Here is a 27,748-nt window from a genome sequence, read left to right as displayed (position 1 = left end):
TTATGTGGTTTTCCACAATATGCTAAAAGATTTGTAGTACTTTGGCCCTTCTGCTGAGAAAGCTGAACCCCCTCTGTGATTGAGTTCTGCAAGGGCTGTAGTGAAGGAGTTCATCTCTAGGTGAGTTCAGTTGTTTGTGTTCTGTACCATCTTCAATGTCACATGAACTACGAGGACTGCTCTAGAATTGGACTTGTCAAGCACCAAAGGTAAAATGACCTTCATCTCCCATGCCCTGCATTAAAGATGTAGGACTGCCCCATGCCTAAGTCTTGTTCTAAAATGCTCCACTGTTTGTCTTCGACATCTCTGTTCTTGTTTCAGAAAGTAAGGTCCAGACTTGCTTTAATAAAGAGAAAATGTAGCATTTAATGTATGTCCATTGAATTATCACCATTCATTCTGTGTACCAAATAAGACAAAGATGTTATGATTGAAAAATTGCATATTGTTTAAATAAAGACTGCAGATATGGAAGACTTTAAAAACCAATGGGGGCTTGGGAATTGATGCAGCAATACAGTGCAACCAGTGTTAAGAGAACATCAATGGACACTCTGATCTGTTTCATGAACTAACACAGTTGCTGCTGGCTCTAGTTCTGTGAACTGACATAGAGAAGACACTCCCTACCCCCTCTCTCTATCGGCTTAAAGAATAATTTTTCTTTTTCTGGGAAATGTATGCTTATATTAGACAGATAAACCACATCATTCTATTGTATTCAAGAGTTATAGAAGATTTCACATGCTGCTACGTCAAAACTGTAAGGCAATTCAATAAATTTTAAGTAGGTTTAAAGGTGACAAATATATTGATGCTTGCTTTGATTACAGTTTCATTTTGCTTCCACTGAAATGGTGGGTGCTGTATCAAGGAACAGAAATCCATTCTAACTGCACTCCACTAGTTACTACTTTTTTTTTTTTTTTTTTTTTTTTTTTACAATTTAAATGAATAGCTACTAACAAAAAGGAGCACTTAGTGCTCTATGTACAGCTTACACAATTACCTGCTTTAAAACATCTGCTTGAAACAGCTGTAAATCTGATGGAAAAGGAGGTGTTGTCCTTCATAAGAAGAGTTTGGTGTAATTCTTCGGTCAGAAAACTTCCAATAATTCTTCTTTCATAGATATTGCACACTGAGATTGTCAACATTAGGAAGACAGAGTGACAAGGAACATTTCCAGGCACTGGGATATCATCATCTACATTACAGAGCTGTTCCAGTGTTCTTTAGAGACAACCTGAGTGCTGTGAAATAGTCTTTGCACAACATTTTGGAGGTTTAAAGAATTTGCTCTTCTGGCAGCAGGCTGCAGCATGCCAGTTTAATCTCAGCATCCACTAACATTTCCAGGCACATAAATGCAGCCTAAGAGATTCAGAACGTAGTGACACTGAGGCCCCCGAGCAAGTAGGAGGATGGGTCTTCAGTCAAGAGGTAATAAGGCACCTTTCCCTTCTTGAAGCTCTTGTATTCTTGAGATTTTAATTTGGATTACATACTGATTGAACTTATTTTTTCATTATTTCATAAAGCAGATGAGACTCTTACCCTGTAAAAACTTTTCTACCAAAGAATGTAAAAATCTAACGCAACATTATAACTATGAAATATCACTTATAGGCTTTTAAAGCCAGAAACAGGTTTTGCTTTTATTTATGCTGCTGTTCTGCATAATTCTAGACATTTATATTTATTAAAAATTATAAAAATATTTGAAATGTATTATTGACTTAGACCAGTCAAATACTGGCATAAGTATTGGCACTTGTGGCAAAATTTAAGATTGATTTGGGTTTCTATAACAGTTTTTCAAGCAGTAGGTCAATCTTCAGAACTGAACATTGCCAACATTTCAAGAGTAGAATGCAGAAATTTAGTGCAACACATTCTCCTTGAATTGATATTTGTCTTGCATTTTGTTGTTGTTATCTCTGGACAGTACAGTCATTCTATTTGGAAGGAAGATGCTTTTCTTTTTAACCTTTGGAAGACCAAATATTGTGACATGAACTTTTTGATTTATTGGAGGTATTCACTGAGAATTGGTTGGTGGAAAATAATAGGTTCCAAAAAGTCTGTGCAAAAAGCAGAACGCTAGGAAGTCTGTTCTCAGTAAACTTATTCTTCTTGGATTTGCATCAAACTACTAAGGAGATCCAGTCTTTGGCAGCCAAAGAGGGCCTTGGCAAGTTTTCCAACTGTAGCACCTTTGGAGCCTTCCCTCATTTCCCACTTGAGCAGCATTTGGTAAACTTTTTCTTTTAGTCCATCTCGTTCATAGTCATGATCAATTTCATCAATCTCAGGATCACCAAAGCCCAGTTTCCGAGCACAGTGCTTCCACTGCTTAGCCAGCTTTTCTCTCACTAGATTCAAATGCTTTTCTGTCAGGACAGTAGTATCGTCTGAAAAAAGAAAAGGAGAGTAAGAAAATTGCATCATTCAACAGTTCTTCTGCTCATGTCTCTCTCTCCTGTCTTCCCCCAACTATTTACTGGTAATATCTGAAGACAGAATCTTAGTGATGCAATTAGAAGTGGATTTTGTGGAGGCAGCATAACCCAGTGATGCCAGGCAAGAAATGTCCCAACAAAACATATGTATTTGTGGGTCAGTTGCTGGACTTGCTCTTTGATCTGAAGCTATCATAGGTTGTCACTTAAAACCTGTAAGATTGAAAAAACCCCTTCTAAAGTTTTTAAAGAGTTGTTTATGTTTTATATTCTGAGACACAAATGTTACATAGGAATACACAGGGATAGGTTAATTCAGTATTGACCAATGAAAATAAATTACATTTCAAATTGTCCAACTTCTATCTGAATGAAGTTGTGGCTCTTTATTGCTGTGATTCGCAAAGCAGTCACACGGAGAGAGATTTTCCAGCGCAGAGGTTCCTCCAATCCGGCTCAAGGCTGAGTCCAGGCCGGGAGAGAGCCTCTTTGTTTATTTCTTACTTTTTGTACATTCGTGGGTCTAGCAGAAGATTGGCTTCTGGGGTTTTTCACCTTTCAGCCAAGTGGCTAAACCAACTGTCAGTTACAATTGTTTTCAGGTTAGAAATATGCAAACAAAGGACAGAGAATGAAAAACAAAGGATTTGTTTATGTTACATATGTGGGAAAAAGGTAGAACTGCTTCTAATATTGTACAGTAACTAAAAAGTTCTGACTCCATTTTATGAAAAATCAAAAGGCTATAAAAAACTCAGAAAAACCAGGGTAACAGCTCTTGAATATATGATTTAACTTTTAGTTTCCCCTGTGTCATGTCAGGCATTGGGCTCTATGATCTGCATGGGTCCACTGAAGTCAGGTGAGGATCTCTAATCCTAGCCTTGCTTCTACATGTTTGAGTGTTTTATACATTCCAAACCAAATTATTCTCAGAATTATTTGGGGTGAATACATGAAAACTAGGGAGATATTTCTCTTACCAAATATACCCATTGCTTCATAATGTGTATAAACTTCTTCCATAGCAAGAGGAGAAGGGCTGACATGTGGATTCTGCTCTTCAATCTTCATGTGATTGTAGGATCCAATTTGAATTCCAGAGCTGTTACTTATGTTGTACTTGATTGAATCATCTGTATAAGGAACTTGAACACAAATATACAAACAACAGCATAAGGTTCAAATGTCAAGAAGTAACATAAGGAAGAGGAAGTTCCACTAGTAAGGGGAGTGATACTTACATAGTAAGGGGAGTGATACATTGCACTTGATGTAGAAATAGCCATTTACTGGCAACTGTGCTGTGAGCGTATTTTCACTATGCAGGGTGACACAAATGTACTTTAGTGAAATCCCACTCTATTTTATGACAGAGTGCCATAACCAAGCTGATAGTTACTAGACTGTAAATAACGTTCTCTGTGCCTTGGGAATGCATAGTAGCAGTCTTGCTCTCTGCTGCCTAACAGTTTCAGGAGGTCAGCCTTGACTCGAGTGCTCTTTTTGTTTAAATCTTAAAGCCTCACTTCCACCTCTCAGCTTTACTTTTCATAGATGTAAGTTCAGGTTTACAGTTATGACTTCTGAGTTCTATGGGACTACAGCAAATAATTTCATGTTGCTTGTAAGATGAGATTAGTAAAACACACAATTTTTTCTTTTGTTTACTGTTGTCTGATTTCCACACACAGCATGAAGCTAAGTCACTATTCATGTTAGGTGATGTCAGTTTTCTCTTCTCTTGACAGTGTTTTCTGAACTCTGCTTGGATAATCATCCATTAAACATTCTAACCCTAGCTTTAATGGTGAATCTCACAACCTGGGTCTAAAATTGAACCACATACTTAAAACGATACACCAAGCTCTGTATTTAATCACCTGAAATCATGGTTACATCCTTGTTACACACTCAGTGGCAATGTAAAGTGTGAACATCTACACTTATGTATGAAAATCTGACTAAGTGCACTTAATATATGTTAACCTGAGACTCCAAGTCAGAAATATTATATGTATCCATGATTAGATGGATGAAATTGCAAAAAAAAAGGAATGCATTTTATCATGTCTCATAGCATTATTACTTCAATTCACAACACTGTGGTTCCTGTATCCTTTCTTTTTTTAAGAGCCAGAGGACTCAGGAAACACATCATATTTGTAGTTAAAGAAACCTCATGTTTCCTATGTTCTTACCTGACAATGAGCCAGAGGACTCAGGAAACACATCATATTTGTAGTTAAAGAAACCTCATGTTTACTATGTTCTTATCTGACAATGAAGTGAATTTAGCATGAGATATGAAAATGTATACAAATACTTTATCAATATTACAGTATTAACAGCAAAACTTACTGTGCTTATAAATCTCCTATCCCAAGCTTTTACACTTTGCAGCTTCTTAAGTTTGGGTCATCATTTAAGGGTAAAGAAGACAGAAACCTGCTCTTTCAAGTTCTATTCGTAGTTTAGACTACTTAGAAACTGGACGAGCCATTGAAATGGTTAATTAAAGAATTCAGAGGGCCCCAAGCAACACAACTTGAAAGAAGCATTAATTACTCCTGAAGGGTATTACATGATTTTAGGGGTTCAAGCCAGTAGAACTGTAGAGACCTGTGCCCCAGTGAAGGCTGATCAGCATGAAGCCTGTAGCTAGAAATTTGTATTAAAACTCAGAGCAAGATAGGACAAAGTATCCCAAATGTGTGTGTGGTTCCAGAGCTGGGCAGAGTGACAGCAACTTGAAGTTTAATCTAAGAAAGTGACTAGTTCAGGTGTACAGGAAATCTTGCAATGCTCTCATATTTTAAAAGTTTTTAGATAAAAGAATATGTTGTCCTTCATTTATCAAATACATATTTAATGGTCCTGCTAGAGACAGGAATTAGTTTTACCTACTGATGCTGAAAACTTCAGCTATAGGTAGAGGTATTAAGCAATAACAGAAATTATTTCAAGTTTCTGAAGTTTTTTGCTTTGCTGGTCAGGATGCAATGCACAGTTTGTTGGCTGCCAGGGCAGATGAAGGCCACAGCTCTTACCTGGGCTTATTCTGGGTGCACTGGGATAGTATGCAAATGTTCCCCTTGTGAAAGAAGTGGAATCCCTGTAACCTGTAGAAAGAGAAGAACCCAAAGAAATGCCAAAAGCGTTATGTAAATAGAAAAGTAGATATACATAACAACGCCTGCCATATTTGTAAGAATGTGAGCATACAGTGCTCTTAAATACAGAGATGAGAAGCTTTTTAATTAGCAGGATTGTGTCTCGTTGAATAACTCTAGTTTAAGCAATGCTCTTATTGTGGTTTTGCTGAGTTACTAATAACCTCGACCATCCTTGGATCTCACTGAGGACAATGGGCTTCCATGTGGGTGAAGGAATATCTGGCAGCGTGGGATCACAGCACACTGCAGTTACAGACTGAGCTGCCTTGTATGAGTTATTCAAACTGGCAAATTCCAAACTCCTAAGTGTGAGTTTTTGAATGCTCACAGATGAGCTGTCATACTGGGGCAGCAAGAGCAGATTGGTTACAGTCACCCAACAAGTCAGTGAGGAGCTGAAATGCAGCTCTTGTGCACCTCAGTCTGGTATCTGCTACACTATTTCACACAGCCTTCCTATAAGAACTGTTTTCTTTATTTCTTTCAAACAGAAGGTTTTCCTTTATTAGTGATGTTGAAAATTCTAATGCCTGCCTTCTGACATGACAGCCCCCAGATTCATTTCAGTAAATAAACTCACATAAACAACTAACCACAGCCTCTGCATAAATAATTTAACAGAATAACACCTTTGTGGCATTCTGCTCGTAAAAAGCTAGGCATCCTTAATTTTCTTGTGAGATGACCTGGAAAATAATACCATGCTAAAAATATCCAAGAGTAGGAACAGACATCTCATGCTGTCTCTAGTTCCTCAAAGTTATAACTTATAAGTATCCAGTTACCACTTAAATCAATGTTTTGTTAATGCCCAATAGTCTCTTCCTTCTTTGTCTCCATGCCTTTCTACTCTATGGCTTACCAGCAAACACCAACAGAAGCTTTCCCTCAGCACCAGACAGAGCTCTCTGGAGAAACCAGTTACAAGCCTTAGCTCCTTGCTGGCTCCCTGCGTTCAGGAGTCTCTCAGTTTGCTGCAAGTCAAGCTAAAAAATACCCATCTATTTTCTGAAATGCTACAAGTGTTGTTTCTGCACAAGCTGAACCTATGGTATGAATGTTACAGTTTTGAGAGTCAAAGTTTTCCTCAGCTTTCCTAGAATGACTGGTAGCAGCTCCTGGTTTTGGGAACTGCTTTAGCAGTACTTGCTGTTTGTTCTTCCTTGGCTGGTAGCTGAAGAGTCAGGTGTTGGGTCTCATGCTCTTCTGTTACACTGATGCTTTAGAAATGGTTCATTTGAAACTGGCAGCCTGACATTAGTGAAAGCAGCATAATGAAGTCAAAGCTAGAGTGTTTTAACTTGGAGTAAACAAAAAGAACTTCAGGAAATAAATTCACCCATGGTATATTACAGATCAGCCTGCAGTAAGCAGGTTGTTTCATGAGCTACAAAACTCTCCTGACCACTTCACTGAATAGAGGAGAAGTGTGTTTTCAGAAACACAGGTGTTGGAGAAAGAGGAATCTCACCTGTATCTGTGTCTGAATTCTTTGAATACCAGTTCACGTTGGTCTGTGACAGCAGGTTTTGTCCAGATTCCGGCACAGGAGGTTTACTTAGGCTCAAGTTACTGGCTGAATACAATCCATAGGCATCTACTGGGTTTCCTGTTGGAAGGCTGTTGGGATTGGGCCCGTAAAAAACATCTACATTTCCCCATTTTGGTGTCGTTGCAGTTGCCTGTGGCCAGAAATATGGATTAGTGTTTGATCCTATTTTTTCACCTCTTGGATACAGCTCGCTCCGTTGAGAAGCAGGAGATGGCTTTGCAAACAGATCGTAGGAAACTCTCAGTCTCCTTTCCTCCTCTGTCATTTCAGGGCTGTATACTCCAGGTGGAACTGCTTTATCCATCCGGCTCCCATAGGCGTGGTAGTTGTATTCATGCTGAAGTTTTCTTTCCAGATTATCAGGAGATGCAAAGGAGGTCTCACAGCTCTCAATGGGCTGGTTCTTAGGGGAGGCAGCAAACAGGGCTTCGTTAACCTCGCTGGTCATGGGGCCTTGAGAGCTGTGTAGAGAATTAGGCTGATCTGAAAGGGAAGAACATTAAATATTTGAAAACATTCAAATGCAAGTATTTAACTTGCTGCAATAATACTAAAATCTATTAACTTACTTTATTATTATTGCATACCTAAAAGGTTTCAATAAAACATTGCTTTCAGCATAAGATATTCTATAAATAAAACACAGCTTTACTGACAAGTAGAACAGATTTTTATCTAGGAAGTATAGGTTTGCTTTAGCTATCAGCGTTAATCTCACTACCTCGAATAGTGTGAGAATTCACTGCATACTCTGCTTATACTGATATCAAGTTTTCAACCACTGAAACAAACATTCCTGGAGGTATTTGTAGGGTCTGATTTACTGGTGTGTCTCCTGTGGCATTAACTGGAGTTTGATCAGTGCAAAACGAAGTGTAACAGGATGGAAAATAATGCCATTATAATAACAGGTGTGATTTCATACAGCATAAATAACTTGTCATTAAAATCTTATGGGAAAAATATTATGTAAAGTGTCCTGTCTGGGTGTTTAGTGATGAACACTCTGGTCCCAAAGAAAACATTTTTGCAAGTAATGTCTGCCAGATAAAATAGTCTTTGTCATCTACGTCTTTCAAACTAATTCTCAGTATCAATGGACGCTCTTCAGAATTCAACTAGATGGAGTTATAGTATGTATGATTCTGTAGCATTCCAAGACTAAATAAGAAACATAAAATTCTGTGTGTTACTACTTGTACTTATAGTTTTAACTATATACTATAACTACAGATGCTTTCTTGAAGTCCTGAAAGCTTCACACTTTCCTAGAAAATATCACACATTGCTTGAAGCAAGGGACATTTACAGAGCACTGTAAAACTGGAATAAAATGTATGTATGTGCTTCTATTTAGCTCAGATAATGCCAGTGAACTGGGGCTCCCCCCCCACCCCCACTCCAAATAACATTATTTCAGCCCATATTAGGCAGGACCAAAACTAGTTCCTTTGGATGGCTGTATATTAGTACACCTTCAGTTGGACTTGTTCTGCTAGTTTTGCTACTACTCCTGGAGAGGGAGTGGGAGGAATGACTAATATAGAAATAACCCCATCCAAAGTGACAGCACTTAGCAATTCTTTATTAGCATAAACTACATGGCATCTGTTCTCCAGGGCAAGCTTGAGATGTGTGAACAGATCCTGTGGGATGCCTTTCTCTGCCACTGTCTGAGTGATGCCCATTGACTAAAGAGAAACCCCTGCCTTTGACTGACAGGCTGGCAAGATGGCATCTTTCTGTAGTGGAGATTCACAATAAAGTATTTTGTACTTAAAACATGAGAGCATCTGCAACCTGCAGCAGTCATACACAATTCCTTCTGCACAGGAAATGTAACTGCACTCACTTAAAAATACAGCAGTGGGGCTTCCTTAAGTCCATCAGTTCTACTGAGGAACAGTTGTGGCAAACTTAGCTTTGGGGAAGATTTTTAGTTGCGTGTTATAGTTTAACATTGTTAATTTAATCATGTCTTAGATAACTCAGCAGAATTTTATTTCTACTGGATTTTTTATTATTTCCTGTAAATTGGTGTTACAAATAAGATCCTGTATCCCTTGACATTAAGAAACTTTGGTAAGAGAATTCCAGATACACTACTACAAAATTGTAATTGTGTCATATTAGATACATTATCACATATCAGGGAGCCAGCTCTATAAAATTACAAAACATGCAATTCATCCATGATTTGATGAAAATATGAGAGAAAAGAGAGAGAAAAAGCTATCTAGCAGTGTTCCTCAGATTCCTTAGAGAGCAAAGTCCTAAACAAAGGAATACTTTACAATTATGTATCTTGGTCATATTCAGAGTATTCATACGAAAGTATGGAGGAGGAAAAAGAAAACTCTTAATGAAATTAAAGCCTACAAACCAAGCCATTGGCATGACTAAAAAGATGAGAAGAAAGATCAAGTATGAAAAGTATTTATCAAATTATAATCAAAATAAATCATTGTAAATCTTAACATTGAACAAAATTTTTGGCATGCAAGCAGAAAGCAGAAGAGTGTAAAAGGAGATGTGTTTGAACTGTAGATGATGGAAAATTTGAAATTGTAAGTGTGATTTCTGAGAGCAAATAGCATCTTCTCAGTGATTAAAATTCTTTCTGAGGTGCTGAATAATTGAGTCTCTTAATAACCCTTAATGGTAACGTTCCTTGCTTTGTACACAACTTTATCTTTGGCAAATACACAGAATAATTATGTACTAGTGACTTACCTACTTGACCATTGCTGGTATCTTCTGGTACAGCATCTATTTGAAGGGATTTCATGCTATGCAGCAGTTCATTTGACTCAGGCCGTATTTCCTGACGTGAGGAAGAACAAATAATCAAATTATAACCAAAAGCTTAAACAAAGGGAATACCTGTAGAGTATGAAAGAGCACAGCTTCACTGTGAAGTGACCTGGATGAACAGATTCTGTGAATCTCTGGAAAAAGACCCCATACTCTTTCAGAGAGAACAGCCTGACAGGAAATACCCATTGCTTTGCTACAGGGGAGCAAAATCTTTTCTTCAATGAAGGGAGGGAGGTCTGCAATATAACTGCAGTATATAACACTCGAAGTTGGCCAAACAATACCCTTGCCTGCATGAATGTGAGCTTAATCCAGAGTGGCTCTGGATTGTCTGACTTGTACTTAATAGCCAGACTTTTGGCAAGCAATCTCAGTGAGGGGATGCTGCAGAGGTAAAGGTAGCAAACATGCATCCTGTTCTGTGGATCTATAGCTAACAAGTTAATTCATCAACAGGAAAGAACAGGTGAGAAAGAATTAACATTCAGGTATAGGCAAATTAACTTTTATGAAGATGATTAGGAATGAGGAGTTTAGAGGAAATTTTCAGAAAGAAGCTGTGCAATTTCTTTTCTATAACCCTCATCCTCACTTAACTAGAGTGAAGGCAAAATCTACTCCTAATCTATTCTTTTGATGTTCCCATTATTCAGGCTTTGCTGGAAGTTATTTTTTTTTAACCTGGAAAAATTATTTCTCTACTTCCCCAAGCGCTCCTTACTCATAAATAATTTTCAGAAGTAGAGGTCGTGTTAGTGAGTTGGTTTTTTGCTTGTTTGTTTTTGTTGTTGCTGGTTTTGTTTAATTAATTAAACACAAAAACTACTTTCATGGATTAAGAATCAACAATTCCTACCTATCTCTTCCCAAAAAAACTACTCCCCTCCAAAAGCAAAAGGTGGCATTCTAACACACATTACAACCATAGGTCCTTAGATTTTATTCAAGTAATGGAATTGTTGGAACAGAAGAGTTGAACCAAATGACTTCTGGTCCCTTTCAACCTCAACCATTCTGTGATTCTGTGATCCTTTTAGTTAGGAAGCTTCTGTGATTGCTGGGCAGGCAGCAGGGAGGTTATGCCCAAACCCTCTAAGTCATACTGCTACTGAAGCTATACTAGTAATTCACATAGTGACTTGCCTTGGATCCAGTCTTCATAATCTGTGCCCTGATTGTAATGGATGCTTTCCTTCCTGAGAAAGTAATAAATAAACTCACTGCCCATTTCCTAAACAGTCATTTTGTCCCTATGATATGAGAGGTGCGTCTGCAGAGAGCTAATGCATCTTGTAAAATTTGCCATGGTCCTGTTGAGGCTGCTGTCATAAATTAGTTCACTTCATATATATAGTTCACATTGGGAGTTTGAGCAAATCAGTCTAAGAAATCTGTTTCATCAGTTTCATTATGCAAAACTCTGTTGCTTTCTTGAACAGTTACTGGTGCTTTGTAAACATCACATGAAATGAGCAACTTTCATTTCCACAATTGAAGAATTAGTGAGAAGGCAGAACTTTAAAAAAAAATGTGAAAGGATGGTTTCACAAGGAAGTCTGTTGGGTTTTTTTTCCTCTTAGTTAAGAATACCGTCTGTATTGTCTGTGAGTGAAGTCTATTTAGTCAAGCGATTAAATTCTTAAAATTTGTGATTATCAGCCCAACTGCTGAAGAAGTTCTGATTCTCTTCTTTTTAGTCAGGAAATGATTCTTTTAATTGTAATTTTTAAACTTGCAGCCAGAAAGGTAAGAGAAACCAACCTGGACACTCAGGAAAACTATCTGAATTTAACTTTCACCTGCTAATATTACTGTGGTATAGCTTCCTGGTCTCAAGCAGGCTGAGACTCATTAGACATTGCCTGAAGGCAGGGCAAAAATCACCAAGAACTTATGAAATTACTTTAAATCAGATTCTGCCACTTTTGAATTGTTATATTTGTTGTATTTGAAAAACATTTTATTTCATGAGTGAGACTTAATGGATATATGAGGAGCTTTTGCAAAATATCGTCATAGAATCAGTGTGCCTCTCAGGTGGAAACAGACTTTGGGGGACCCTGGGCCCACCTCCTGCTCAAAACAGGGTCACTCTCAGGATCAGAGTTGGCAGCTCAGAGCTTTGTGCAGTAGGGTTTGAAAACCTCCAATGATAGTGACTGGACAACTTCTTTAGGAACTTATGCCACTGCTCTGCTATCCTCAGAGGAAAAAGCTTTTTTTTTTTTTTTTTTTTTTTTTTTTTTTTTTTTTTTTTTTGGTTTTTGTTTTTGTTTTGTTTTGTTTTTTGTTTTTTGTTTTTGTTTTTGTTTTGCTCTTGCATCCAATTGGAGTCTCTCTTGTTTCTGTATTTGTCTTTTTTCTCTAGTCCTCACACGATGCACTGCTTGTGAAGAGCTTGGCTCTATCTTCTCAAACTCCTCACAGGGACAGGTTGCTATTTCTTTGTCCTCCAAAGCCATTGCATATCTGGGCTGAAGTAGCCCCATCTCCTGTTAGGACTAACAAGGTCTGAGCAGGTCTGCTGCCTGTGACACTGCTGGTGCCAGGCAGGCTGTGGCTTGTGCCCAGGTCACTGCTCTCCAGGACCCTGAGATTCTTCTTGGCAGTGCTGCTCCCTGGCTGGGTGGCCCCTGGTTGGCACTAAAGCCAGGGGTTATTTAATCCCAGGTGCAACAATGGGCTTGTGCTTTCTTGTGCTTTCTGAATTTCACAAGGTTTCTGTTAACACATTCCTCCGGCCTCCAGCTATCAGCCTTGTCCTTGTGACTGTATTGACTGCTCCTTCTAGTTTGGTGTCACCTGCATACCTGACGTGTGCTCCAGCGCTTCTGTCAGGTTCCTGACAGAGCAGGAAACCAGGTCAGGTCCCAGCCCCTACACTCCTGCAGCTGCTTGTGGCCTGCAGGTGAAGTAGGACCCATCAACTCCTCTCCTCTGGGACTCACCATCCAACCTGTTTTCATCTGCTCATCCAGACAGCAACATCTGAACTTGGATACAAGAGTAGTTTGGGAGAGTGTTGAAAACCTTCTGAAGGTCGAGGTAAATGACATGCACTGCTCTGCCCTCATTCACAAATCCAGTCATTTCATCACAGAAGGAAATCACATCAGTCAAGCATGATCAGTCTTGAAGTGGCAGATCTGGCCATAACTTGGGGTTGGGAAGAAGGAACGTGGGGAACCTTAAAATTCTTAGAAAGCTACTCACTTTTAAATTCTTCAGATCTTCTTCAATATTTTTTTCTAGATTTTGATAGTAAAATGGCTTGTATCTTTCACTGATTTCTGCAAAAACAGAAGACCTAAGTGAAAGTGGTTTTCAATGGAAAGTGAAAGTGACTTGTACTGTAACAATCCTGATGGAAAATGAATGAAGAATTAAGACTTCTATGATGTCAGAAACAAGAAAGGTTTACATACATTTGTAATTTGTTAACATGGTACATTTAATCTTAAACAGTAACAAAACCAGGATGACTTCTAGGGATTTTTTTTTGCTGTATAGCTTTTTAGGGTGAAATCTGTCTATGATCAGTAGCTAAGAGCATCTTTCTTTGACTTGCATATGGGAAAATTAGAAGCTAAGACCCAAGACAAGCATAAGCTTAAGATATATGTTAAATATGGAGATAGTAGGTGGTTTCCTCATGGGATAGAAATTTCCTCTATGTATTTAAGTACATAATTGCTGTTTATGAAGCTGTTGGTGTCCCTGTTTAAATACAAACCTCAAGTTTCCTGTTATTTGTTGGGGTCTTTTCCTCTTGTTGTGGGTTGGGTTTTTTCCTCTTTTTGTTGTTTTGGGGTTTTCTGGGTTGTTGGGGTTTTTTTGTTTGTGTTTTTTTGTTGTTGTTGTTGGGTTTTTTTTTGTTTTGTTTTGTTTTTTGTTGTTGTTGTTTTGTTGTTGTTGGGGTTTTTTTGTTTGTTTGCTATTTGTTTGTTTGGGGGTTTTTTTGGCACTATGTATTGAGGTAGAAAGAAGAGACAATGAGATACAGAATTTTGACTTATTTACTCTTAGTCTACTTCCCAGACCATTGAGCCAAGACTTCTACTGATTGGAAGTATTTTGCCATCTGACCATATGAAAGGATGATTAGCTATCAAAGTCAGTCAGATTACTTATGGAAGGATAACTAGGACAGCTTTTGAATCTAGAGTATTTTGAATGGGATATTTTCTCAGTCATGGTCAAGATATACCTAAAATCCTTTGATGTTAGTTTTTATGTAAATTCCAGCAATAAGATTATACTATGCTGAAAAGAAATTATCAGGGATAAAGTGCCTTAATTAGTTCAATTCACTTACTAGGATTTCTCAAACCTGGAAATGCTGGATCAGTTCCCATTTTTGGTCATGGTATAGAGAGCATGCTTTACAGAACATGCTATTTCAGTTTTCAAAAAACCCCCACCTTATTTCAAGAGGAAAATACTCAGGTTTGTTTTGCTGCATTATTAACTATCAATGGACACAAACAAATATGAATCCTAAAGTAATGCCTTACCTGCAAAGGTTGGACGTTTCTCTGAATCTTCATCCCAGCATTGCTGCATTAAGTCAATAATTTCCACTGGACATTTATCAGTGATCTCCCTTATGTCTGGTCTGTTTCCATTCATGATGCCAAAGCAAATCTGGGTTTCATTTATACCATCTGAAAAATAAAATTTCTTATTAGGTTCTGCTCATGGGTTTTGCTACCTTTCCATAGGAAAAAGAAACAATGAAGTGTCTCCTTGTGTGTTTGTGGGCATGTAAAATATGATTTCAAAGACGCCCAGGTTGCAGCTACAAATCTTTTATATTAGTGAATTTGAATCCACTGCCCTGACTTCCATGGATTAGAAATTTATTTTAAGATGAATGGATTTACTTTTATATGTAAGACATGCACAAAGTGAGTAAGGGTGACAGATGTAGCTCTCTAGAACCTGTATCTCAGGTGCATCAGCTCTGCACTAGATATGAACACAAAGATGGCCACACAGGCAACATTTAGCTATTTAAATAGCAAAAAATCCATTCAAAATTATAAACATGTTGCTTTGGAATTCCACAGTTGGCTCCTACTGTTCTACATAAGCCCATTGGTGCATGTTGAGATATCAGCACCACACAGCTGAGAATCGGTAACTGACTGTGAGATCATTCTTATTTTCCATGTGTAACTAGTCCACCTCAGGAAATGGTGTCCATCAAAGTTTCCATCCTGGCCCACCTGAGGTTTGCCTAATTTCTGCCACCGAGTCTGGTTTGTGCACACACTATGTAGATGTGAGTAGATTCAGCTCGTGGCTGCATTTCATTTAGATGTTCTTGCTCATGCTTAGAAGTCAGGAATGATGCACTAATTCCTCTCACTGGCCATGAGGTGCCAAACTGGGGCTGTTCTAGGCCATGGGTGAAGCAAACTACTAATCTTAATTTTATAACGTTAAATGCTTAATATTTGTAACTTATTTTTCTGGGAAGTAACGTACTTTCGTATGGCTCTTTGTTAGCAAAAATTGCCCAGATCACAATGCCAAAGCTGTAAACATCTGATTTCTCCACTGGTTTAGCATTAACACAGCGTAAATGCTCTGGTGCCATATAGAAAAGAGTCCCAGCATTGTTCTGGCAAGTGCTCTTCATTTGCTTCTGTCGGACAGTTTCTTCTTGGGTCAGCCTACTCCAGCACTTAAAGGAGGCAACACCAAGATCTGCAATCTGAAAAATGAGACACATCAGAGCTAGCGCTGTAATGAAGAGGAGATAAACAATTATTGCATGCAGGGCTCAGTTTTGTAAAGACTTAATACTAATCTAATAACTTATCTAAAAATTAGATAGTGAAAAAATACAACTTAAGAAAGAAAAACAAACTATTTGATTTTCTCTTGTTTCTCTTTGTTTGTTTGTTTTGGTTTTTGTCCTAAATAAAGTATCACTGCCAATTGGGAGCCATTAGGCTGAACTTTTATTATTAATTGTGGAACACTTGCCCCATGCGAAGATAGAAGAAATTTGGTTTCACTCATATTTACAATAAGACATGGGAAAGAATAGCATGGAATAGGTTAAAGCAGAGATACCTGGGTACTGTGTGCTTGACAGTGTGGTATTACTGAAACTTTAGGGTGCAGTTTTGCAACTAGACAAATGGCTGGTGGTGAAGAAAGTAATCCTTCCCTCCTTTCCTCCAGTCTTCTACTATGTGCACCCTCTGCTCCCCTCGTTCCAGCACTGACACTTAGCTGGGAAGACCTAGTGCAAGGCAGTCAAACAGCTTGCTGAACCAAGTGCTTCCCAACAGGAGGATAGCACTGCCAACAAGGTAAATGGCAATCTGCTGGTTTGGCTTCCTAAATCAAGGCAAGGTGTTCAGATTAGCACCAGTGTTAACACAAGGGAATAAGAAGCCAGCAGGAGAGGAAGGCTGAAAGAAAATGGGCCTGTTTCTCTTGTCCACAGGCAGCTGTCCAACATAGTTGGGTACCTCAATTACTTCAGATAAAATTGAGGTAACATCTTGCCTCACTTTTCTCTCTTATTGCCTCTAACTAGCTTATTTCTGGATTTCTCGAATTTCTGGACCCTTGGACTACTATGTTTAGAGGTTGTGTATTCAGAGGAAACTCTAGGTGACCTCCTGCTGAGGAAGTAGGAGTCCAGCTTCATGTCTACAAGTGAGAGGAGTTCTAGTGAGAGAGAAGGATATGACATAAATCTTTGAACATGTACATAAATCTCCTGGAACAACTATTTCCCTAATTATTGGCAATGTTAGACACATTCAAGCAGATAGATGATACAATGGCTGCCTTAAATTATGCTTTTGATTAAGCTACTTAAAGAAGTCATCTGATTCTGAATTTGCTCCTGTGTTCCAGATCAGTTTGTCATGTGTCAGTTTGAAATGTGATGATAGCCTAGCTTGGTCCTGTCCATGTAAGCAAGCTGAAACCAAACTCACCATACAATTTACATGTAAAGCAGATCATGATGGGGTTTTTATTTTTGGAAAATAAATAAATTTATAACTCTTATCTGCAAGATGCTCATACTGCACTTGCTACTATATTAACATCGAAGAACTTCTCACTAATTATGTGTGAGAAATAAAAAATGACAAAGTTCTCTTCACAGAAATTTATTCTATAGTTTCAAACTGTAATGGGGTGATTATTTCAACAACTTGCCTTGACCAGAGACAGGATATTTGATGAGGACTGCTGCAAATTTCTCTCAGGTTTATTCCACAGTGGCCTCTATATTTAAGTTCCTTGATCCAAAACTGCACTAAAATTAATAGAAGGGCTTTGGAATAGCCTTATAAACCATTCTTTGAAGTAGTGTATTGATGGGGCTTTTTTGTAGCTCCTGGATGTCATTTCAAAATTATGATTAAGGGAAAAGAGGGATACAAAAGAGAAGATAACAAAAGAAAGAAAGGAATAAAAAAAAGGAAGTGAAGGCAGGAGGAGAAATTACAGCAATAAAGGACAGAGGACATTAACCATAAAAATTCTATTTTGTTTCAAACTCTGTATTAATGTTTGTTTCAGCTTTCAAAATTTTTGTTATTCATAGCTTGTTAATTTTCAACAATATTATTTTTTCATGACCTTAGTGATTTTTTTTTTCACAGTTGGAGGAATACTGTGCAAACCTGGGGTTGTGTAGGCCACCATAATTCAGTGATCCAGGGCTAAAACTCTCTCAAGTGATAGCTCACTAAACTACAAAGGCATCCATCTACCAATTGCACCAAGTTAGGAACTCTAACCAGCATATCTGAAATGGGTTCTTCAACCCAAATCACCAGCCTTCTCCATTCACATGCTAACTAGTTACCTTAATGTGGAAGTCTCTGTCCACAAGGATGTTTTCTGGTTTTAGGTCCTTGTGTACAAGGCCTTGCTCATGCAGATAAAGCATTCCTTCTGTGATCTCCAGCACAAAACGCCCTCTCACTGACAAAGGTAGTGAGACCTAAAAGAAAGAACAAGAAGCATAATCTATTAAAAAATGCAACTACAATATCAAATTAAAGCTCAGTCTTAAAAAAAGTTCCTCAGTCCCAAGAGTACTTCTGCTTAAGCTATGGTAAGAAAAACCTACATCACCAGCAGCCTGAGGAAAGTAATTGTCACACTCTACTCCACACTGGTATGGCCTGACCTTGAATACTGAGTGCAGTTTTGGCCACAATTTAAGAAGGATGTAAAGCCATTAGAGAGTCTCCAAAGGAAGGCACAAAGATGGTGAAAAATCTGGGGGGAAGCTGTATGAGGAAGGTCTGTTCAGCCTGGAGGAGACTGAGGGAATGAATAGCTCATCATGGCTACAGCTTCCTCATGATGGGAAGCGGAGGGACGCACTGATTTCTTCTCTCTGGTGGTCAGCGATAGGGCCTCTCAGAATGACATGAAGCTGGATTAGGCAAGGTTTAGGTTGGATACAAGGAGAAGACTCTTCACCCAGAGGGTGGTTGTGATTTTTGCGGTTGTCCTGTGCAAGCTGGACTGCATGATCTTTCAAGGTCCCTTCCAACTAGATTCTATGGATCTAAGGTCCTTCTTGGATTGAAATTTTGGCATTAAAATAATCCTGGAATCACTCCATATTTACAAATATTTGCTGCATATTTAGCAAATTTTCCACATATCTCTACAGCCACTTCTAAAGCTTTTTAATCTGTAATTGGTCTGCTCTTCTGTGATGCACAGGAAAGCCACTGTCACTGTCTGCCGTCTCTAGAGAAGGCAGTGCTGCCACTGGCTTTTTAATACAAAAAGAAGAATAAGAATTTAAAGACTCTATTCTCTGGATATGGCAGTAACATCCTGTCTCTTTCAAGCAGCTCACCAACCCTAAGGGATGAAGTAATTGACTGCTCACATTGTGTAGCACTTTCATCATGTTCCCCCGGTCCACATACTCCATCACAAGTGAGTAGTTTCCATCTTCCAAAATGACGCCAAGTAACTTCACCACACGGTCATGCTGCAGTCTGCGCATAATCCTGCCTTCTTCAAGAAGGGAAACATTGTACCTGTAAAACAGAAATTACACTGAATTTAGCTGCCAGCCTAGAAAGAACAAAGGGATGAAAATCACACTGATTCATGATGAAAACCACGGCCAAAAATGTCAACACTCCCAGAACCCTGCAAGATTAACCATATCTTCAGATGATTTTGAATTGATACAGACTTGTCATGCCAGGTTATATTCTAAGATTCTGCTCAAATGCCTTACACAAAGACTGTCTGATTATTTTAAGGCCTGTTTTCAGAAACTGCATAAGCATCCTTCTTGTAGGTAGCTGTGGATATCCAAATCTTTAAACTGGGGTGAGATCTGGGCAGAGCTGAAAGAGCCTTAGAACAAGGAGGATCAAGCTCCACTCCACTACTTCTTGTACAAGAAACATAGAGGTGTTGTTTCCAAAGGGCTTCATGTTCATGACAGATTTCTTACAAGGGAACCACACACATATTAAATGATGACAGAAATTGCTAACAATTACTGGTTTAGGATGAATTAAAAGCCTAACTCTTTACCTCCACCTCAGTAATAATCACAGGTACATAGCTGGGAGCTCACTAAGGGTCTTTAAAAAGTATAGTATCCATTACATAATGCATAGAAGGGGTGGTATATTTATTATTGTTCCTGTTCTAGTCATCAGATGAAAGGATGTAAGAAAATCTTGAAACTATACTGCTTGCTGCTGCTTTCCTGCTCTCTGACTTAAAAGGAAACTGCTTTCTCTGCCTGTGTTCCACCATATAACACAGAGAAGAGGAAACCGATTGTTTTCTTTGCATCAGGCTCAGTTAAAAAAAGTGCTAAAGACTTTTGGTTCAATATTTTAAGAAATAACAAAATTATGAACCTGTGTAATGAAAAAATTAAAACACAAACCCAAAAATACACTTGGCAGACTTGTCCATTTTAACTGTGGTCATCCCAAACTGTCATTGCAGGCTGCAAACTACCAGAATCTCTTAATCTGCTTTCCACCAGCAAAATAAAGTCTCAGGTAATTTATTTATCATAGCCCAAAGTAGAAAAAAACATGGAATTTTGTCTCTTTCTAGTGAATGACTCATGGGAGAGTTTTAGGATTGTTATGGCTGTGAGGTAGTAGAGCTGCAATGTGACCTGAACCCACTGAAATCAGCAGCTAATTCAATCTTCAAATTAAATCAGTAGGCTTGGCTCACTCTGCTCTTTCTTAAGGGAGAGAGGATTACATTTGTGGTATTAACACACATGAGGTTGGAGTTCTGCTGATAATTTATGTGCATTTAGTTCCCAGGGGACATCTACAGTTGGATCATTTCATTGAAAATATATCTGCAAGTTTGAAAATACCGTGTGGCCATTGATTTTCTGCATTTCCCTAAGTGTGCAGGAGTGCTCTTGAGTCTTAACAATTCATGATAGTGCTCACCTTGTAACAAGAACCAGGAACTTCACTGGAACTATGAGTTAAAACTAAAAAAGTTGTTTTTTAGTTTTAAGAGAGGCGAAAAAGGAAAATCTGTGGGACAGCTGTTAGTATTGTTTTCTCTTCCCCACATAAAGTATCTCCAGAATCCAAAGACCTGAAATTATTACATTTTAGATTTATCTTAGAGGACTTAGAACTGCCTGAAATGCAAACCAGAACTGAGATCTGTAACTTACTCAGTGCGCTGTGGTCCTGTATACACTTTTTTTAACACTACATATCCATGTTTCTTGTGAAAGCACAAAGAAATTACTCCAAATCCTCCAGCATCTAATTGCTTTTTTTCGAGCAAATCCTTGGTGTTCATGTGGATGTCTTCCAGAGACATGGCTGCAGTCTTTCTGGGTTAGCAATTAAAACAAAATCAAGCACCCTCGTCCTTCTGGACCTGTAGTATAAAGGAGGGAAAATAAGTATAATTGAAAGCATTTAGCTGTTCCACTAAATGAGTGTACATTGAAGGAGTAGGACAGAAACATAAACTCTCATGACCCTTACGAATGCTCAGCTGGAAACCAAAAATACTGTGGTTCTCACAGAATCAGACCTACAGATTTCAATGAGTTATCCTGCCAACCCACTACAGTTATATTCAGTTGATGTAAAACCATTTCTTCCCCTGAGGATCTCAAAGTGCTGTTGATAAGTAGTTTTTATCTGTACAATATGCAGCAGATCGGTACTGTCACTACACTTCATATGTGCAAACCCCAGAAAAACCAAGAGCCGTGGTCCCAAAGGCACGTAGTGCCTAATGATACTGATAGGTACCTGAACATGGGCCTGTCAGGTGCCCAGATTCTTATATGACTCTAAACTACCTTTTAGGCATCTTTGCAAACCTAGCTCTAAACAGTTTGCTTAAAGCTTAAATCAAACAACCAAATAAAAGGTTCCTCTGGATGGTAAAATTAAGGACTCAGCTTCTATGGGAAACTTATTTGCACACAAAGTTGTGACAAGTGCTAGGAAGGAATATATATGGCAACTTCCCCTCTGTCCATTAAAAAGAAGAGGAACAAAGAAATTGTGAAGGCTTGTAGTGACTCTTAAGTGCATCAAGACAAAAAGAGAGTTTGGGGGATCCTATGAAATGAGTAATAATAGACGAAATAGTAAAAATAGATAAGTAATAGATAAGTAAATGCTAGTGAATGCCAGAATAATTTTAATCCTTTGATAAAGCTGTGGTACTCTCTCGCCTAATATGTTTCCCAGGCTAGACAGTCCCTGCCATCAGCACGTCAGCGAGTTGCTTTGTCAGTACTGGTGCAAGCCGACAAGCTCTGCTTTTCTTCCCCTCACTAAGGTTTTAACTTAAGCACCCTACATCAGGTAAAGAAGGAGTTTGCTGAGAAAAGACAAAGTCCAAGAGACTGTCAGCGCTGTTCATTTTCCACTCATCTTGGGTAACTGCGACACAGACAGACAGAGCTGGGAGAAAGGCACCACCTCTAAGTGCCACTATGAGCAACAGTAGATTGGCTAATTTGGGTAACTAAGGGCTCTAAATTGTGTAGCAAAGGGACTCACAAGTTTTTCCAGACCAACAAATGACTGCTAATTCCTGTAAACTATTGCACACCTGTATCATCCAATCTCTAATTGAAAAGATTGCTTAATGTGGTTGTGAATATCGGCTGCAGGCTAATTTTGACTGCCTCATTCCCACAGCCCCTTTGGGGACCCTGGGAACTAAGGGGTTCGTATGTGTGGAAAGTAGGTACCTGAGGGAAGAGAGACGTTTCAGTGCCGAGTTGGAAATGGTCTGATCAGTTCAATACTGACAAACCAAAACAGGGGAGAACAAATTATTTAAAAAACAAACAAAAAAATTGTCCCTGCAGAAGAGATAGAGCAAGAGCTTTCTCTTTGAAGTACATACAGAGACTCTACGGGCTGTTGTAGTACAGATACAGAACAACCTCTCTACCCCCAGAGCAGTGTGCATCCCCTCTTCAGAGTTTTCTGCTTTGGCTTTAGGGACTTCAAAAAGATGCAGGCTGTTTTGCTGCATTATGAGCACCGGCCTGAGGATATGGCTGCATTCATTTATTAAGAAGGTAAGTCCTGCTATGCCTAATAATGATTAGAGGCAATTTAACCTGTTTTGTTTGTTGTAGTAGGGGATTTTTTTGTGATTGTTTGTTTTGTGGTGTGTTTTTGTTGTTGTTGTTTTTTGTTGGGGTTTTTTATAGGGGAGGTGTTTCTGTTTTGTTTATTTTAAATTCCTTTACAGCCAATCAAATAGCCAAAATGAATCAAATTATTCATAGCAGTGGCATTGCTACTTGCATAGCTGAGCTTTCATCTCCCTGGAAGTTTCTGGTGTTGGTTCTCTGGATTTGTTGGTGTGGTCATACTGACTTTTGTATGGGGTGGATATCACATGCACAAGAGCCTAAATTCAGTCACAAGAGTCAAACATGGCATAAACTAACATATTGCTTCTTTTTCTGGGTCTCCCTTCCAAGAACTGAAGTCACTTATGTTTGTTAATTTTTCCATGCTAAGAGCAATTATGCATCTAGGTAGTAGTTATAAGACTTGCACATGCTTTTCTTTGCACATGCAAAGTAGATGTGCGTTGTAATGCATTAATTGGGTTTATATTGTGTTTCATCGGATTTGTAATGTTCCCCTTTAACTGTATCGCGTGGTTTGTCCCTGCTCGGCCGCGCTCATCCCCCACACTGGAATGTAACCCAACTCTGTTCCACTCCCACTTTATCCCTGATTGGGCAGTGGCTTGTCCCTGCCTCTGGGACCTGCCCCCTGGGGAAAAGCCCTGGCACAGGCAGGGCCTCGAGAGATCTCGCTCTGGTGTGGACGGGAAAGGAGCTAAAACTAGCTCCTGGGCAAATAAAGCAATATTTTCCCTCCCGGACAAAGAGCAGTCTCTTTTCTTTTGCCATCGGCGGTCATCTGGTCTCATAAAGAAACTCAACAGATGTGTATTTTTGAATGGTGAATCTCTAAAGTTCCATTAATACCTATCATAGGTTGGCACAATTTTGTTTTCTGGTTATAGAGAAATGTGAGATGTTTTTTTCCCTGCTCTGACCGTGCAGTGGTTTGGGGGGGAGGACGGGGACCTATCAAAAAGCTGGCCGGGATATTGGCAGCTAAGTTAACCAATGGGAAATGTTGATGTGACTTTGGAGGGGACATTTAAAACTAATCTGCTGCTGATCGCTCTCTCTCTCGCTTCAGAATCAGCCATGAGGTAACATCATGGGCGGCAGACGGCCCTGGGTCAGGCTCTGCTGCCCCTCTGGGCGGCCGGGCCGGGCTCAGCCGGGCCTCTGAGGGCCGCTGCCCGCACAGGGAGGGCCTGGGCCGGCTGAGCCCCTTTCCCCTGCCACGGCAGGGAAGGAAAAAGCAGCTGGAGTTCAGCAGAGCAGGCCATGTGCTCTGACCGCAGCAGAAGGGGCCAAAACATGGCCCAGCTTTATCACCGCTGGCAGCAAAGAAAGAAAGCCTGCAGCTTCATAACACCTCCGAGCCGAGCCTCCCTGGATGAGACCGAGGGGTGGAAAAAAAGGACATCTATCAGCTTCCTCCACCAGCACAGCTTTGCGTTTTTTTCAGCTCATGCAGCCTCGGTGCTTGCACATGGCCCGTGCAAGCCCAGGCAGACTTACCTCTTTCCTAGTGACATGGAACTTTTAAAGCACAATTCTTCCTTAAGAGAAAGAAGAAAGAAAACGGAAAGTATGTAGAACAGACATCAAATGAAGCCAGTTAGATTAGAAGTGAAAGAACTAATAATACTGGAATAGGATTGAAGAAGTGGACATTTTTAACCGGACTTCTCTAAGGTAAACTATGGAGAAATGAACTGTTCTTTGTAGCATCTTAGTATTGTTGGGGAGAATGCTAATTCTAATCAAAATCAAGAACTGAAGTAATTGAGTTTTATTTGGGAACTTTAAAGCCCCCGCTCCTGGGTTAAAAGGAGGTTTCAGCCTTTGAGACTGAAGATGATTTTAGACTAGAAGAAGTATTTGTAAATAGTACCCCAGATACACTGAGAAGCTTTGCTGATAGAACATCACAGTCTGCGAAAACTCTGGGCGGCAGCAGATGTGTGACATTGGGAGCACTGGACTATTTTGTCTTGTGGCAAATGTCTTCATAAAAAGATCTTAGAGAGACTCTTCTCCTAAAGTAATGAGTGATTATATCTAAGTAGTGAAACTGACTGAAAATCCCAAATTGTGTCTTTCTATATTGTTCATTAAGGAAGTTAATAGTTTGTAAGAGGAGAGGAGCGTGTTTTAAAGTGCCATTCGGTTTTAGTTTAAGTTTTCTTTTTCTCAACTTTCTTTTTTTTCTTTCATTCTTTTAGTGTATGTTAATAAAACTAATTTTTGTTCATTTTTAAGCTTAAGCCTGCTTTGTTTTTTTTCTCCTAACCTCTCCCCCCCCCAACAAAAAGAGAATAAATACTAAAACCCCTACATTAATTGGTGTTTCTGCCCGGTTTTATTAAATTAAAACCATTACAATACCACTGATTGCTAGACTGGCATTCAATACAATACAACCTGGCAAAACATCTCTCTGCCCAAAACTGCAATAAATTGAACCTTGTTCCTATTTACAATGTCAATTACCTGCTCCTACTAAGCCACATGTAGTTGCTATAACCAGAAGTCTTGGAAATTCAGAAAAAGTAGTAACTTCTAAAATCAAAATGTATCTGCTGAAGTGAGCTGGGCAATATTCAAGAAGAGGGAATTTTCTTATTAGATGGGAGGAAATCTTCCCCCTTGGGCTTGGTAAGATGCTACTGCTTTCTTTGCTGATCTTATTAAGTAATGAAGTACTCTGAACAGAAGCTATCTGATCTAATGACTTATTTCAAACCCAAAGTTTTGGGGTTTGTTTTGTAGAATGAATATCACAGGAAAACAATGCTTTAAAGCAAGGAAAACAACCCTTTAAAGCCAGGCTTTAAAGCAAAGACTACTTATTCTGGTATGCTATTTAGCATGAGATATTGGCTTATGATACCTTGAAATGTCAGATGACAAATAACCATGGACAGAAGCTCAAAGACTCAGGTCCATTCCAACCTTACTGTTCTTATTGAGATACGGGGTAATTTATATATATATGTATCCTCAGTGCTTAGGACACACCAATTCATGCATTATGTATCTGTGGTTAAGAGAACAGAAATTTTGTAGCTTAATTTAGCCAATCCTTACAGAAGCTATGCACACTTCTAGTGCTTAATTTACATTCTGTGAAGTAGGCCTCATCTGTATACTTGATTAATTATAAAGCAGTTTTTCCATATACTACTCTGAACATTTGTATTTGGTTGGGTTCATATTTACCAAGTACCAACACATATTATGAAAATTTTGAATTCCAGTTGCTAGAAGAGTGGAATTTCTGTCCACCAGTATGACTGGAGTTCTTTAGAAAAGGATAGAAATGCACTAAGTGGGTTTGTGGCAGTTTTCTTTTCAACACCATGGTTATGTCCTCTCCTCTAACTCCTAAAGGGCTTTTAAATTCACAAGAATCATAACCTGGACATTAGGCCATTGGGTCATATTCCTAATCACTGTTCAAAAGCGCTTCGCTCAGTTCTAACGATTTGTAACTGATGTGATGCAGATCTGATGTGACCTGCACAGTTAAGGAGGAACACTGAGCACATTAGCACAGAAATATGAAAAAACATTGATTGCGGCCTTTGTAGTCTCATTGTTCACCCAGCACCTAAGTTCTTAAGAGGTGCTACAAACTTTAACTGGAGAAAATGAACACGTTTAAAAGTAGCAAAACTCTTGCTGCTGAATTATCAGCCAAGTAACAGAAAAGAATAAAGAACAGAAGCCAAAGCTGGTGTTCCTAAATAAGTAATTGGAGACAAACAGAATGGGTGCTACAGCAAATAACAAAAATATTGCCTGTTTCAAAGATGTTTCAAAGATGTTTCAAAAGCTGACAGGGTATCTCAGATTTGTTGCTGTAAATGTCATAACCCACTCCGTCTAAACTTTTCTCTTCTACTCAGGTTTTTCAGCTGATGCATCTTTTCACTAAGAATTTTTTTTTTTTCTTTTTCCTTTTGGAAATAGCAAAGAAAATACCCGTGGTAGATCGTCAGCAGGTTACAGAAAGGATTCCGTGGGAAGAGGAGGAGATGCCAATACAAGGGAAACAAAGGTGTTATGCAACACAAGTTTTCACAGGAGCAGAGGCAGCGTTGGGAAGAGGAGGGGGTCTGTGCAGCGGCCTGTACCTGTGCAAAGGCGTTACAGTCGGCTCTGGTCAGGAAGGCGTGCATTCCGTATGGGAATGGGTAAAGGCGGTCCCGGCTGCGGCGCCGGGCCGGGCCGTCGCTGTCAGGAATGGGCGCGCAGCCAGGCGCTGCCGCTCAGCCCCGGGGCGGCCCCGCCGCAGCCGGGGTGCCCAGGGCGGGCAGCGCCTGAGGCGCCCGCTGGCCGAGGGGCCGGGAAGCCCTAACGCGGGGCTGCTCCGGCCTAGTTCCTCGTTGGTCGACTTGCCGTATCTCCCTTCTCCCGGCGGCTTCCTGCCGCCGCGGCCGCCTCCTCTCGTACGCAGAGCTCCCCCGCCCGCCCCTTCCCCGTGCCCAGGAGCCCCTCCACGGTGCTGCGGGATGCTGCGGGATGGGACGGGTGGGACGTAGCGCCGCACCCGCGCCGGGCCGTCTCGCCTCGGAGCCCGTCACCGCGGCAGCCCCCCGGGCACCGCCTATCGGGTCGTACAGGGGCGGAGATGCCTTCCACAGCGGGGTCGCCACCGCGCTTTCGGTTTCGGTGCTGCCGCGCTCCCGCCTTACCGCGCTTCGGCCTCTTGACAGTCCCGCCGCTTCCCAAGGCGCCGCTAGCAGTGGAGCGCGACCCCGAGCCGCTTAAATAGAGAACCAGGGGCCGGGGCGGAGAGATACGGAGCGAAGGAGGCGGGAGAGGAGGCTCGAGGCGGCAGGTGCCGCCCACTGCCGGAATGCCTCGGCTCTCGGGGCACTCTCGTCGGTGCCACGCGGCGGCTCTATCGCTACCCCCAGCTCTCGGGGCACCCCGATCGGTGCCGGACGGGGGGGTCCCTCGGTGCCCCCGGCCTCCCGGGGCTTCCCGATCCGTGCCGAACAGGGGCTCCGTGGCTGCCTCAGCTCCCGGGGCACGCCGGTCGGTGCAGCACGAGGGGATCCGTCGATGCCACTGCTCCCGTGGCACCCCA

At 40.2% G+C, this 27,748-nt stretch overlaps 1 protein-coding gene across 1 annotated transcript; it reads right to left on the bottom strand.

Annotated features, from left to right (window-relative positions):
* Nucleotides 1–369: 369 nt before the first annotated feature.
* Nucleotides 370–27,435, bottom strand: RIPK1 (receptor interacting serine/threonine kinase 1). Its single transcript, XM_040086308.2, has 12 exons — nucleotides 27,351–27,435; nucleotides 20,701–20,912; nucleotides 18,904–19,057; nucleotides 17,857–17,994; nucleotides 15,501–15,729; nucleotides 14,525–14,674; nucleotides 13,224–13,300; nucleotides 9,927–10,017; nucleotides 7,113–7,676; nucleotides 5,516–5,587; nucleotides 3,449–3,613; nucleotides 370–2,417 (listed from the first exon to the last, which is right to left on the bottom strand). Exons 2-12 carry the CDS (start codon nucleotides 20,850–20,852, stop codon nucleotides 2,131–2,133), a joined length of 2,079 nt encoding a protein of 692 aa, XP_039942242.1. The 5' UTR covers nucleotides 20,853–20,912; nucleotides 27,351–27,435; the 3' UTR covers nucleotides 370–2,130.
* Nucleotides 27,436–27,748: the final 313 nt, after the last annotated feature.

The sequence above is a fragment of the Hirundo rustica genome, chromosome 1, assembly GCF_015227805.2.
Source record: "Hirundo rustica isolate bHirRus1 chromosome 1, bHirRus1.pri.v3, whole genome shotgun sequence".
Lineage (NCBI taxonomy): Eukaryota > Metazoa > Chordata > Aves > Passeriformes > Hirundinidae > Hirundo > Hirundo rustica.
The sequence above is the reverse complement of the archived record's forward strand: the minus strand, read 5'-3'. Positions and strand labels throughout refer to the sequence as shown.